General features: G+C 38.2%; 1 protein-coding gene across 5 annotated transcripts in view; it reads left to right on the top strand.

Annotated features, from left to right (window-relative positions):
* Positions 1-13,701, top strand: part of LOC101159717 (rho-associated protein kinase 2) — a 34,469-nt gene extending 20,768 nt beyond the window's left edge. Inside the window, exons 12-35 of one of the 5 annotated variants that reach the window (XR_002872854.1) lie at positions 1,019-1,067; positions 1,170-1,305; positions 1,506-1,597; positions 1,963-2,209; positions 3,203-3,309; positions 3,398-3,557; positions 3,696-3,856; positions 3,974-4,158; positions 4,235-4,304; positions 4,409-4,512; positions 4,801-4,987; positions 6,060-6,153; positions 6,403-6,497; positions 6,733-6,921; positions 7,224-7,392; positions 7,526-7,735; positions 8,268-8,335; positions 8,437-8,525; positions 9,615-9,693; positions 9,793-10,060; positions 10,763-11,036; positions 12,470-12,553; positions 12,725-12,817; positions 13,181-13,701. Coding sequence is in view for 3 of the 5 variants with exons in the window: in XM_023952794.1 (XP_023808562.1) it covers positions 1,019-1,067; positions 1,170-1,305; positions 1,506-1,597; positions 1,963-2,209; positions 3,203-3,309; positions 3,398-3,557; positions 3,696-3,856; positions 3,974-4,158; positions 4,235-4,304; positions 4,409-4,512; positions 4,801-4,987; positions 6,060-6,153; positions 6,403-6,497; positions 6,733-6,921; positions 7,224-7,392; positions 7,526-7,735; positions 8,268-8,335; positions 8,437-8,525; positions 9,615-9,693; positions 9,793-10,060; positions 10,763-11,036; positions 12,725-12,797 (3,106 nt within the window). In the remaining 2 variants the exon portion in view is untranslated. The remainder of the gene's footprint in view (positions 1-1,018; positions 1,068-1,169; positions 1,306-1,505; positions 1,598-1,962; positions 2,210-3,202; positions 3,310-3,397; positions 3,558-3,695; positions 3,857-3,973; positions 4,159-4,234; positions 4,305-4,408; positions 4,513-4,800; positions 4,988-6,059; positions 6,154-6,402; positions 6,498-6,732; positions 6,922-7,223; positions 7,393-7,525; positions 7,736-8,267; positions 8,336-8,436; positions 8,526-9,614; positions 9,694-9,792; positions 10,061-10,762; positions 11,037-12,469; positions 12,554-12,724; positions 12,818-13,180) is intronic. The other 4 variants (XR_002872853.1, XM_023952794.1, XM_023952796.1 and 1 more) reach the window with 4 other exon arrangements.
* The last annotated feature ends 981 nt before the right edge of the window (positions 13,702-14,682 follow it).

Below are 14,682 nucleotides of genomic sequence, written 5' to 3'. Positions count from 1 at the left end.
TCAGGGTTTTGACACTTTCTCTGAGGGCCTGATTCTCCGCTGCGAGCTCCTGCACCTGCTGCTGGCTGAACTCCAGAGACTCTCGCAGGCCTTGGAACTCTCTATGGAGGATCTCCAACAGATTCAAGCGGCCGTCAAGGCTGGAGAGCTTTTTATCAATGGAATCTAAAGCGTCACTGATTCCACTGCCTGGAGAGGAGGCAGCTCCGGGGGAACTTTCTGGTCGGACGCGTTTGGAGGAAGGAGTAGTGGTGTTGGTCTTCCCCATAACGACGGTATTGTAGCAGCCGTCTAAATAATTCTCCAGGTCCTCCAGGCTGTCAAAAGGCTTATTCAACTTTTACAGATGTTAGTTTACCAGCTTAATTGATATGGCAGTAAAATGATATAATAATGAAATGTTTGTTCTGCTACTTACGCACCGCCAAGCTGAGTTGCCACACCGGTCTCGTTGAGTCTCGCGATACTACAGCATCTCTCTCCCCGACACTTCGTTTTTAGCCAGAATCAGAAAACCTGTGTGGTTTTCTAGGACATAGTTTCTACAGAGCAGCAGGAGTTCATTAGAAACTCACCGCTGAGAGTTCTCTGTTTGCACACACTCCCACTAGCTTACAGCCCCTCACACCCCCCAACCTAACATCACTGGTGCAACAAAAATGGCGAGGAGATACCCGGCTGTACAGTTTTGAGCCAGGACAATGAAAACGCTGATGTACACAGATCTAGTTGTCTACAAGTGGATGCATCAGAATGGAGCAAAGCAGAGGGCTTGTTCTCTGCCGTGCGTATTTCCTACGTAACAAATACGCTCTTCTTCTTCTTCTTCATCTGCTCCTGATTCACAACGACTTGAATAAAGACATACTCAGAAATGCAATTTTGAGCCACTATTTGCATCGGAGTGGATCTTAAAGGGAATTCTTTTTTTCTGTTATGTATATTTGCAAAATGGCTGGATGATTATTTTACAAAATTCAGAACCAGTATTGTTTAAAACTGTTACTTTTCTCCCCAGAAATGCAACCAACCGTATAGACAAACTGGTGAAAGACTTGGAAACAGAGGTAATGATGGGTGGAGCGCCTGTGATTCAGACTTTTATAATATGATACGGTGATGCAGAGCTTGTTTACGCTCACACTGCTTTCCAATCTGCCCCTCATCAGATGAACAGCAGGCAAAGAGTCGAGGCCTCGCTGAGGCAGCTGGAGCGGGAGCGAGCCCTCCTGCAGCACCAGAGCGCAGAAAGCCTCCGTAAGGTGGAGCTTGAGGCAGGAAGAAAGCGCAGCCTGGAAAACGAATGTGAGCACCCAGAATCTAAATGCCTTCTTTAAAAGTGCCATTTGTTGTGGGCGAAAAGATCAAAAATCACTCGCAACTTTAATTGTGAAGCTTGAGAATGAATTGACATTGGTGTGGGTTATATTGTTATATTTATGGAGATTGCAGAATGCAACATTTACAGCTTTGAATATTTCGATTGTTGTGCGTTTGTTCATCAGTGAACAGCTTGAAGGACCAGTTTGAGGATCTGAAAAAGAGGAATCAGCAATCGCAGATTTCTAATGAAAAGAACATGGAGCTGGAAAATCAAGTGAGCATCAAGTTTTTACTATAATTTTTTCTGCTTTTTTCAATGTCTTGCTAAACATCAACAAAAGCAAAGTGTATATATATATATATATATATATATATATATATATACGCAGCTACTTTTTTAATCCCCCTTATATATGATAAAATTAATAGAATAAAAATATGAATTGAGTACGGATTTATTTTATTTTTGTTTTGTGTCATTGAGCTTTTTTAATTTTAATAATTTGCTGAAGCATAAAGCATGTAAAAATACCCCTTTTAGCTTCTTAATTAAACATTTTTTCGGTGGGGAAATGTTCAAACTGCATTTTTTTAAGATTTCCATTTTAGGAATGGCAGTAATCTTTGTATTTTTCACAGCTTAAAGAAGCGAATGCCATGCTAAAGGCGGAAAAAGAGGCCGTGGCCCAGCTGAAGAAGAGTCAGACTGAGGCTCAGAAACATGCACAGAGCCTGGAGATCAGCCTCAGAGAAACAAAAGAACAAAACAGCCAACTGGAGAACAACAAGGTGGAGTTGGAGAACCAGCTCAGAGGAATGCAGACAGAGCTGGAGGAGGAAAAGAGGGACTGCCGTCTTGGGACAGAAACCATTGCTGACCTGCAGGGTGAGATACTTTTGTGTACCAAAAACGGATTTCAGTTAGGGTAGACTCACTGCCACATTTAAAGAAGAAAATTGTGTTTTTTAGTGTTTTTAACATGTTCTTATGATGGAGGACATATATAAAGAAAATTAAGCTTAAAATTGCATTTTTGAGTATTTTTTATTCAAATTGTTGTGAATGGGGAACAGATGAAAAAATAGACGTTTGAAAAAGATTGTAATTTTGACGTGGAAAATACGCTGAGTGGGCCACAAGCTCCCATGTACATCTTTGTTTTCCTTGCGCTAATGGTCCCGCCCACAACTCAGAGGCGAATTTCTAAACAACTGCTGCTGCTCTGCAGAAACTATGTCCTTAAAAAACGACAAGCTTTTTTGATTTTGGCTAAAAATGGCATAATAATAATAATTAAAATACCACTGGGAATGATTTTAAAACCGATCAAGAGATGATCAGAGTGGATATTTAAAAAAAAAAAGTCAAATTGATTTGTAATAAACTCTTCTAGCTGCTGGAGTCAACTTCTCCACAGTGCGGAAAAAGATTACACAACTCTAAGCTGGAGCTGGATATTAGATGTATTTGGACGCAGCTGTGGGAAATGTCGAATCATAGGTGGAAACATCTGCTCAGGAGGCTGAGAGTGAAAGCAAAAAAAAACAGAACCTCTTTCAAAGAGACCGTTTGGAAACTTGAAGCGGATAAAGCCACTGAGGTTAGACAGGATATAAAGAAACGGCACGTGATTTATTTTTCTCCCCTTCTTTGGTCGAATTTGTTGTAGGCGGAGTCAGAAAGAAGACAAGTAAGACCCTACATTGTCTTGTCTGACTCAGACAAGCATCCAGTGTTTGTGCTGGATCTTTATGTAATGTTGAAAACCGAGCAGATTTGGTCCATTTGTGGTTTGATCTAATTCGCCCTAAATCTGGCAACGTGACGGCTATTCAAAGTCATCCTAAAATCTCTTAATTTTTCAATTTTCTCCTGAAGGACGAATCTCTAGTTTGGAAGAAAAGCTGAGCGAGCTGAAGGCGTCTCTCACCCAGGTCCAAACGGAGAAGATGGAGCTACAGAAGAAACTTAACTGTCTTGAAAAGGTTGGTTGGTAGCCATTCATTTTTATTTTGGTCAACAACATCTTTACTTTTTTAAGGCCAGGAAAATTCAATTCAATTTCTTTTGCAGGAAAAAAGCAACCAGGACATCAATCTGACATTTAAGATCAAGTCGCTCCAGCAGAGTTTGGAGCTGGAGGAGGCGGAACACAAGGCCACAAAAGCCAAACTTGCTGATAAGAGCACGATTTATAAGTCCATAGAGGAGGAGAAGTCTCAGGCTTTAAAAGGTCAGAACAATTTAAAAAAAAAGGATGTGTTGAAGCAGAAATTAAAGTAAAATATGTTTTATGGCTCTGAAATGAAGAAAGTACAGAAATCTTCCTGAAACTTCTGTAGACTGACTTTCATTTGTTTTGTACTTTCAGAGTTGGAGAGCACCTTGAAGGAGGAGCGCAGCTTGAAGCAGCAGATGGAGGGGAAGCTGCTGCAGCTGGAGAAGGACTACTCCATGCTGGACTGCGATTACAAGCAGGCACAGCTCAAGCTGGAGGACATGCATGGGCAGAAGGAAATACTGTCTGAAGAGGTGAGTTTTTTTGCCTGTCAAATAAATTTTTCTTGGGTTGTTGCTGCCAAATCGTACCATGGGTTTCTGAATTCTCTTCTTTTTCCGCCCGCATTTTCCCATTCCACATGTCTGCAGGTCAAGCAGCTGACCTTGCGTTTGGAGCAGGAGACACAGAAACGGAATTTGATGCAGAATGATCTGAAGATGCAGAACCAACAGGTGTCTGCACTTCGCTCATCAGAGAAGCAGTTTAAGCAGGATCTCAACCATCTGAAGGACATGAAGCAGATCCTAGACAAGCAGAATCAGGAGCTACGCAGGTCAGATTGCACCGTTTCTGAAAATGCTGTCATGCTTTTGGATGCCTCAGCTCATGGATTTTTGGTTTCATTTCAGGGAAAAACAAGAGACTGATGGCCAGTTGAGGGAACTGAAGGACCACCTGGAGGCAGAGCAACAATTCACAGTCAGTCGTTTATTCATCCCAAATAGCAATGCGTCTACCACATTAAAAGTGATTTTGATTTTGTCCTGCCCCAAAAATGATCATGTATTTGTTTTCCATCAAAGACGCTTTACAAAACACAGATCCATGAGCTGAAGGAGGAGTGCAACGAGAAGAATAAGGCGTACAAAGCGTTGCAGCAGCGAGTCGCAGAATACATAGAGGAAAGGTGAGTGAGGCTGCAGCCGACAAACAAAGAAATCCTCTTCAAATAAACAAAACAATGTGAATGTGCTCTTTAAATTTACATATTTTTTAAAGCAGCACTTTCAATACTGTAAGAGAAGGTCATGAAAGTTGACTGTTGTTCCTGATGTAACAGAAAGATTCAGTCACTTCAAATTGTGCCAATGACATAATGTCATTGCCTGATATATGAATGCTCAGAGGATAAATGGAAACTGTTTCAGCCTAGGTTTAGAAGGATAAAAAACTTTTTTTTTTTTTCTGCGGTCAGGGATTCTCTGGCAAAACAGCTGGAATCCAGTTTAACCAATGCCGATACAGAGCGCCTGGCCCGCTCCGTTGCCGAGGAGCAGTTCTCCCAACTGCAGAAGGAGAAGATCATGAAAGAGCTGGAGATTGAAGACATGCTGGCCAAACACAAGCAGGAGCTCGGTGACAAGGAGGCCACCATTAGCTTGGTGAGATCATTGAAGAGACACAGCAGTTCTTTAATGAACGCCATAGGGGCATGAAAGATCTTCTGCAGCTTAAACTGCTACTGTGGAGATTTATGACTTTTTAAAGAAGAGTCTCGCATATGGGTAAACATAGACAAAAAAGTTTAGGCTGGAATAACCAGGGAGTAGGCCTGATGGTGAAAAAAAGCTTCCTTTAAAGTAGAAAATACTTTTTTCATCTCCATACAGAGAAATTCAGTTGTCTGGTTAGCATACCATACTCAGAAGGAAACAAAAATGAAAAATTATGCTAACAAAAACACTATAAAAGCAATGAATACATAAGTTACAACTTAACAAAAAATACTAACAATACAAACAAATAAAATGATAAAATTAAATAAGATCCTCTGTCAGCAGTGCCTGTTGTGGAATGCAGATGAAAGACCTTCTGAACCTTTAGAAGGTTTACTTTGGATATGAAAAAAAAAAACGGTTGTGGGTAACTTAAGGAAAAATAATTCTATAAATGCATAATAAAGTTTACAGACTTAATTTAATATTTTTGATATAAAAATATAAAGTAAATGTAATTATATCTAGTTTATACTATATAAGCAAACACCATTTAATAGGTTTATTAAATCATTCTTTATCTAATTAATCTTTAAATGAATATAATATTTCCTTCTGTTTTTAGATATGGCATGATGTTCATCTGTTCACTTTTTTTTTTACATCTGCTAACTTTTAGCAAATTTTAAATCCAAAAATCAGATTGTGATCACCATTTTTTTTGTTGATTATGTATTAAATAATTAAAACATTGTTTGTTAGTATTTTTAATGTAATTTATTCATAAATGTTACAATTTTTATATTTCACTGTAATAAAAGTCCAAAGGCAAACACGATTTATTGACACGTTCAAAATCCGATCAGGACGCAGAAAAGATGGTAATGTTAAAAAAGAAAAAAACAGGGAGATTGCGAAATGTAAACCTCTTTATAGCAATGGATCACTTCAAATGCATTTATTTATAGCATACGTTCTACTCTGCTATTCCAATGAATTCTTTTTATTCTACCTAAAGCTGGAGGAGTCCAATCGCACCCTGACTGAGGATGTGGCTAAGCTGGCCAGTGAAAAGGAAGAACTCAACAACCAACTGATAGAAACACAACACAGTAAGTCTCCTCTTGAATTAATACCCTCAAGGGGGGAGGAGCTTTTCCACTGAAATGATTTACCTTCTCATTCGAGGAAAATGTGTTTAAAAAAAAAGTTTGTAAAACTGTTATAAAAAGAAGCCAGTGATGTCCTTTCATAATTTCTTTTTTCTGCAGAGGCAGGTCTTTAAGGTCCTGTAAATTATGGAGAACTTGCAGAAACCCTGAGAATATATGCAAGATTAATATTAATGTACATTTTTGCAGAGCTCATGGAAGCCAAGGAGTTGGAGAAAGAGATAGAGACAATGAAGGCGTCTTTTGACAAGCAGCTAAAGACTGAAATCACCCTCAAGAAGGAGGTTTGTGCGGCTCTCTAGTCGCTCTTTTTCATATCTCTGATTTTTGTCAACAGTAATATTCTGCCTCAGGCTTGTTTCAAACTGAGCAAACACTTGCATCTAAAGTAAAAAATAAAGTCTTGTCTTTTACAGATTCACGCCCGCAGGCTTTCCAATCGATGTGCAGCATTTATATTTATCATAAAGTGAATGCTGCTGTAAGGTTTTTTCTTTTTTCTTTTTTTCTTGCTGTCAGGCTGTGAGCAAACTGACTGAGGTGATGAACAGAAAGGAGAAGGGACGGGGAGGCCATCGAGGCATCGATACACAGATACTCAAGAAGGAAAAGGAGAATAGGATGCTGCAGCTTCAGCTGAGGGCAGAAAAGGAGAAACTCAACACCACCATATACAAATACCAGAAGGATCTGAACGACATGCAGGCGGTCAGTGTGCCCACGCTGCCAAAAATACCCACAGAATGTATACTTGCAACAAGAAAACATCTGTCTTGGAAAAGCATGGGGGAAGCTGTAACTTCATAAAATCATTATCCATCCTGAAGGCTTAAACTGCATCTATTTTATTTGCGTAACTCAGACATTTTCATTGTTTGGAATTGTTAGATTTCTTCACTAATTTTGCAGCCAAAAAACAATACAATCCTTTCAAGTTCTTGGAAATGGGAGAACTGTTTGTGGCATGCTCAGATTGAGCTATACATGTGACTTTCTGGTTGTGTTTTCAGCTGATAGCAGAAGAGAACCAGGCCCGTTTGGAGCTTAAGCTGGCGCTGGACAGCAAAGACTGTGACATCGAGCGACTCCGGTCCCAGATCACCTCCCTCAGCATCCATTCTCTAGACACCACCAGCATCGGCAGTGGAAACGACCTGGAAACGGCTGATGGATATCCAGGTCTTTCATCTTTTAAAGGCTCACGCATCTCAGAGTTATTTACTCTTATTCTGCATTTCCTTCCTTTTCTGTTTTTCTTTTTAACTCCCTGTTTTCCCTCCCTTTGATTTCACTACTTCTCACCATTCTTCAGTGCGGATAACTCACTCTCACACCTCAGAGTCAGTGTCCTTCACCTACCAGCGCACTCACAAATCCGTTTGCATTGACACGCGGCCCAAACTCCACTCGGCTGCCTTTGTCTCTGACTCTGACGACGAAGAAGAAGCTGATGGCCCTGAGGAGCGGGGCCAGCAGCCTTTGGCTCTCACCTATGAACAGCCCCTTGAGCCTGAACATGGAGGTGAACCTGCATGGCGGTTCATACCTGAGATAGGGATGGAGTCTGACACCATATTAACAAAGTTTTTTTTTTCTGAATTCACACAAAAACACAGCTGTGACGTGTGAAGAAGCTAATCCGCTTTCTCTGTTGACTCTTCCTCTGCTGTGCTTTAATCCTGTCTAATGTTTACTGGACACACTCATCTGATTTTCTATTGAACCACAAGGTCAAAGGAGGCAAATTTGTTTGGAGTTAGTTCATATATTACTAACTAAAAATTTGCCAATCTAGATTTTTTATTTTTTTTATTTTACTATTTGACTTTTAAAAGTCTGATCATTTCCCGCAGGTTTATTATCGTTCAAGCATGAAGCAGGATTTCCTGCCTCCTCTCTGTTTTTGCCAGAAATGTCTTCCTCTCTAAGTGATGAGCACCTTCTTTAAGAAAATGTCACAACTCCCTAAAAATGTCAAGATGTTCTTTTTGAACAATTCCCACGATTAAAGACTGATCTCCCTTTTACGTTGTTCCTGTTTTTCTTCGCTCCAGACTCCAGGCTGGAGGGTTGGGTTTCGCTTCTTCTCAAGAATTCAAAGCGATTTGCCTGGGACAAAAAAGTAAGGACTCCGACTCTGCACTCTTTTATTTGTTGATGGTTTTTCTCACCTGGGTCACCTATGCCACAACTGTTCAACCTCCACATCCATTTCGTTTACAGTATGTGGTTGTAAGCAGTAAGAATATATTGTTCTACAACAGCGAGCAGGACAAAGATCAACATCTCGCTTACATGAGTTTGGACATCAGGTGAGTAAAGAAAAAAAACAAGGCTGCTGGAAAAGATTTTAAAATATATAAAATAAGACCTCAAAAGACATTCAATTTTTTGTCATGTTAATGAGATACAAAATGCAATGCGACACAAAAACATTTCACAAATTGTCAGGATTTCTTTGAGTTGCAAACTGGTCATAAATTATTTTTCACCAGCTGGCTACGGCGCTCAATCTGTGGTTGAATGTTCCACAAAAGTCTGTTAGCTCTCGGACACTAAACATGAAATAGATCTTGCAGAAATTGTTGTGATATTATTTACAATATGTGGTAAATGCAGATGTAGGATCCATCTTACTCTAAATAAAACATAGACATTAAAGACTGTGTTAAAAAATTAAAAAGTATTACAAAACATCCTTTTCAGCCTTTGCCACTAAATTAACTAAAATGAAAGAAAGTGCAACATTGGTGGAAAAATAACTGCAATTCAAAAGTGTGTTGTATTTTTATTTATGTATATATAAATGTATGCTACCCCTAATAGAAATATGTGTATTTTTTGTGTGAAGTCCTTAATTTCATTTTAATTGGTTTAAAAAGCTCTTAAAAAGTCCTAAATTGCACATCCTTAAATTTGTTATTTCTTCATGTTTTCGTATTAAAGTTTTTCTTATCTTTGAGCTTCTTTAAAAGCTTTCCCGTTGTTCTTTTAATTATAATTATGGTGTTTTTAGCCACACAAAAAAAACAGGACACCGTTTCTGCAGTATGACATTAGAAATTAGCATTTTTTTCATCTGCTCCTGATTCACTTTTATTTGAATAAAACAAATACTCAGAGCTTAATTTTCTTTATCTATGTCCTCCATCATTAGAAAAATGCAACAAGATAATGTTAAAAACACAATTTTCATTGGAACCTTTAATGAAATCAAATTTGTGTTAAAGTGAAGCTGTAAGGCATAAATATGTTTTCTAAACGTTTCTCAAGCTTGGATGGTATTTAGTTTTATTTTAGCCTCGTTGGTTGTGAGAAAAATGGTTTACAGTTTGATAAATTATTATTTTCATCTTAAATAGATGTTCTAAGCTGAGTTTATCTTTGGTCTTCTCTCACAGTAAGCTGTTCCACGTTCGCTCCGTCACTCAAACAGACGTGTACCGTGCAGATCCCAAAGAAATTCCAAAGATATTTCAGGTGATTTAAAACAAAAAATGTTTTCACTGAGTTTCTTTTTTTATGCTCTAAGAAAAAAAGCTCACCTGGTGAACCCTGCTTGCTGACTTTTCTGTGCAGATCCTCTACGACAACGAAGGCGAGAGCAAACGAGAGCAGGAAGCCACAGTGGAAACCACTTCCAACATCGACCGGAACAATCTCATCAGCCACAAAGGCCACGAGTTTGTTGTCACTCTCTATCACTTCCCCACCAACTGTGAGACTTGCAACAAGCCCCTGTGGCACGTCTTCAAGCCCCCGCCGGCCATCGAGTGCCGCCGCTGTCACTTCAAGTTCCACAAGGACCATTTGGACAAAAAAGAAGAAGTTTTTGCTCCCTGCAAAGGTGAGCGTAGATTACTTCAATTAATCATTTCAAAATAACATAACACAATCTCACAAAAAATGTTTTCAACCTCAAACTCTTTTGAGATTTTTTTCTTTAGACTGTAAAAGGGCAAAGTATTTTTGTAACTAAACATTCGGATGTCAGTTTGACTCGGCAGAATAAAGAACGGATCCGCTTCCATAACCAACATTTAACTTCAGTCAGCAAAATTAACGTTAAAATTCTAAATCTGCAAAAGAAATGACAAAAGCAGGAAGACAGGTAACTCTTACATAAAAAATAAAATAATTTAAAACTTATCAGATATAACAAGTAAAATAATTTATCTGTGTTTTCTTCTATAATTCCTTTAATCTATAAATATTTTGGAAATAAAAGGAAAACAAATCTGAAATAGTATATTTTTAGAATAATTTAATTATTGATGTAAATTAAGAATGATTAGGATTTCTGAGATATAAGTCAGAATGCAGGAACATTAGAACTAAAATAAAAAAAGAGACAAAAAAATCTCAATTTCAGAAAAAAATAATTGAATATTCAGTGAAAAGTACAAATTTAGGATTGTGAGAAAATTAGTTTTGCATTTAATAATTTAGTGAAATACGAATGTTGAAGGTTGGGATGGTTCTGTCTGAAGTAGGTTGGAGATTTTTTCTTATTCCTGGTTCTAATCTGTTCCTTGTTCTTCTATTTTAGTGAACTATGACATGTCCACTGCCAGAGACCTGCTGGTGCTAACCAGCTCCAAAGAGGAACAGCAGCACTGGGTCAGCCACCTCCTCAAGCGCATCCCAAAGAAAAACCCGACAAAGAGTCCTCAGTCTTCAGCGCTGACCAGCCCCACGGAACCACAGTTGCAGCCTCCTTCCCGACCCTCCCCGCGCCTTTCACCAAGAAATTCTCCTCAGTTATCGACCCATCGAGGGGCTGTCAGGTCCAACAGACAACAGCAAGCATCAGGGAAGAGCAGGTCAGGACTCTGTTTTTTCTTTGTTCTGCTTCCTGTTAAACTTCTTATGAAGTTAAAAAATAATTAAAAGTGGATCATTTCATTGTAGACAAACCTGTCTTGCTTTAAATTTGCATACCTTGCACTTTTGGATAATTAGATTTGTAACTTTTTTAACCAGTTTTGCTCTGACATGCTGTTTCGGTCCATTCAATGACACCAGTGACAAGTCTGCAATCTAAATTAAGTTTTACTAAATAAGCATCTTTATGTTTTCACTTAAAAAATGGAAATTCCCACTTTGCTCATCTTTTATCTATTTTAAAAGCATTCCCAGTGGTTTTTTAAAATATGTTTATGATGTTTTTAGCCAAAATGGGGGGGGAAATTGTTGTTTTTTAGGACATAGTTTCTGCAGACCGGCAGTAGTTCGTTAGAGATTCCCCCCTTTGAGTTGAGGACAGGCCCGTTGGCGTGGAGCTACTCCGTCCCTCCTTTCTGTCCTCGTTGCTGAGAGGTCAAAGCAGGAAGCTTGTGGCCCCGCCCAGTAATGATTGGCGATACCACACTTTTAAGATTCTATACAATACAGATTACGGAACTTTTTGCAATTTGGAAAACCAATTTCTGATACAGATTACTGGTCTTTTTTTCCAATAGATTATTTCCTCAAGCATGTTATGTGTAATTCGAAAATCAAATACCATCAAAAACGTTCTAAACTCACTTACTGATGCCATGCTGTGTTGTTGCTAAGGGTAATATGCACATCTCCCTGCTCCTCTGGTCATGTGACTGATGGTGCAGCTCAATATGCTGTGGGCTTGGGGGTGTTTCAGTACAAAACTGTGGAATAACTCACCCAAAAAACCCAAATTATCTATCTTTCATTTTCTCATTTATTACTTGGTAATCGATACTTTAATAGAGTAGTCAATACCAAAATAGATGATGCACAGGTATCAGTATTTTGAAATCCAGGTATTAATACTCCCATTACCACCATCTGGGGTCTTTTCTACATCACAAATAATTTCAGACTGCATTTTTTCAATTGCTCCTGATTCATTATAATTTGAAAAAAGAAATACTTAGAAATGCAATTTTAAGCTTAATTGTCTTAATATATATCAACCATTTTTGGAAAAGTGGATGTTAAAAACACCAAAAACATGATTTTCATTGGAGTGGGTCTTTAAACTACGTTTACAGGTTAACCGTTTGATCAAGTTTTACATATTATTTATTTGTGGAATTGCACTGGAGACTGCTTTTTAATTATATCTGTAATCCGGGCTTGTTTTTCACTGTCATTACCAGCTGACTTAAATGTGATGAGTTTAGCACTCTACAGCCTCAGCCTAATGACTTAAAGCCTAGCTGCATTAGTTAAACTGTTGGTGTAACGAAGCCCGACCCTGTCGCCCTCACCCTAACTAGCTGTCATCCTCCAGCTCTGGCCCCATGCTTCGCATCATCCTTCACTGACCTCCCCACCTCTGACTCCACCTTTCTAATGTCTCTCTGGCTGGGAGACTGTAAGTAGCAGAGCTGTCTGAGCTCCTGCTGTGCTGCTGTGCCTCCTACTAACCCCCCCATCATAACAAGCACTCTGTAATTCACCATCAGCTTCCTGCTGCCCCCTGGTGAGAGGGGCAAGTATTGCTTCATGAATTTTGTGACTTAGTCCTTGAACTTCATCATTTCAGGGTGCTTGATTTTGACCTGAAAAACTGGAGTTGGTCTGTGGATTATGATGATGATGATGATATGTTCTTCTGAAGAAAAAGGAAGGACAGAGGGTAACTGGTCCTCTGCATGAGAGCTGTGTGTGCCTCTTTATGGAGACTCAAACCTGTGTTGGCATGATTATTTTGTGTTAGACCAAAATAAAAAGATTTTAAAAACAAAAACATCTGAAGGTTTTTAGATATTGAATCTGCATGTTTTAAAAAAATTGAAAAGGACAAATTGATAGTATTATCTCTACATTTTCTGGTTTCATCAGCTCATTCCTCTGGTGTCTTGTGTGGATTCTGGTTAGTTTTTCGTTTAAGTCGTGTGGATTTTGTGTGGGCGTGCCTTTGAATTCCTGCCACTCTGCTGCTTGTGTCCCAGCTTTTCACTTTCTTTCTTTCTTTCTTTCCATCTCCCTCTCTTCACAGTTAACCGAGGCTGCGTTTTCAGCATTATGTGGATTGATGATGGACAGAAATGCCGGCAAAGAAATCAACTGACAAAAAACAACAAAAGGGACTCAAACATTCTCAGAAAATGTGACATCGCCAGATTGTTTTAAGATCTTGTTTTTATTATAAACAAAGCCACATTTTTATAATCAAAAGATTACGTTTTAGATTCATTTTTTAAAATTTTAAGCATGTCTTTGAGCATTTGTATAGAAAGAACAGAAAAGTCTGTTATGCAGAACCTGTTACTTTTGATTGTAATGAATATTACACCAGCACAATGTACACATGTGATCCTGTAATTGTATGAATAGAGTTATTTGAATGGAGTATTTTGAGCCCTTTGAGCTTTTGACACTAAAAATCTGCATTGTAATGCAGTAGCATAAAAAGCAAAAACAAGTTTTTTCTTCTATAATTGCATCTATTCATTCATGTTTAATAAAACATGACTGTTTTCAAATGGATCAATAAAAGACTGATACTAAACTATTAAACTAAAGTGAATCTTTTGTGGGGAATTTTCAACCTTTTGGGGAAAAACCCATTTAGGTTTAGAATCGTTATTATTTTTTTAATAAAATCAAAACGGAGGCCAGTTTAACTTTTATTTTTAACTGTGCGGCAAAGTTTTATTACTTTATCAGTAATTCTCTACTGTTGAGATAAAGTAATTGCTGTTTTTTTTTTATTATGGAAAATTATATAAACAACCTCTATGTAACCCAGTGAAAGAAAAGCATTTACATTTAGATTTTTATCTCATAAATTTACTGAAGGATAACAGGTTTCTTTTTTTACCAAAATTATGACATTAATTTGATGTATGATCTTCTTTAAAGACAATAAAACAGATACCATCAAAGAAAATTGCATTAGAAATTTAAAGGTATCATTAAGACAGCTGAAGAGCTCAGATAACTATAGAAAAAATAAAAGAGAATGTCTTTAACAGGAACAAATTTTAGAAATAAAATAAAATTGTATAGAAATTAAATGGTGAAATCAACTCCAGGTCATCCGGGCCACTAAAGACGCTCCAATAGTATCAGGGTAATACCAGGCTGATCCTTCCAGTAAACCGTCTGAATACTGTGTATTTTGGGAGACAGTTTGAACTCTACCAGAATAGAAGTGTCTTTATCTCACAAGTGCATGCAGAGTGAGTGGGCTCTGCAGGAATAAATCTTTCAGGACACCTTAAAGCCAACTGGCTCTCTCCATACATAATGTAATGATTCGTCATGTGGCAGTGCAGCTGGGATGGTGTTTCAAAGGTTTTATTCCATCCCGTGTGACTCAATGTTCTGGATGAATCTGCGGTGAATGAAACTTGCACTACCTGCAGCCCCATCAAGAGTATGTCATCACAAACCCCTGCTTTTTGTCCCTATATGGTTATGAGACAGAAAGGTAGTTATGGTTTTACTATTATTTTAGCTTTTTCAATCAGGATTGAAAGGTATCTACTTTTTTAT

Source organism: Oryzias latipes, chromosome 24, assembly GCF_002234675.1.
Source record: "Oryzias latipes chromosome 24, ASM223467v1".
NCBI lineage: Eukaryota > Metazoa > Chordata > Actinopteri > Beloniformes > Adrianichthyidae > Oryzias > Oryzias latipes.
Note: the sequence above shows the minus strand (reverse complement) of the source record. Positions and strands in the feature narration are given on the sequence as shown.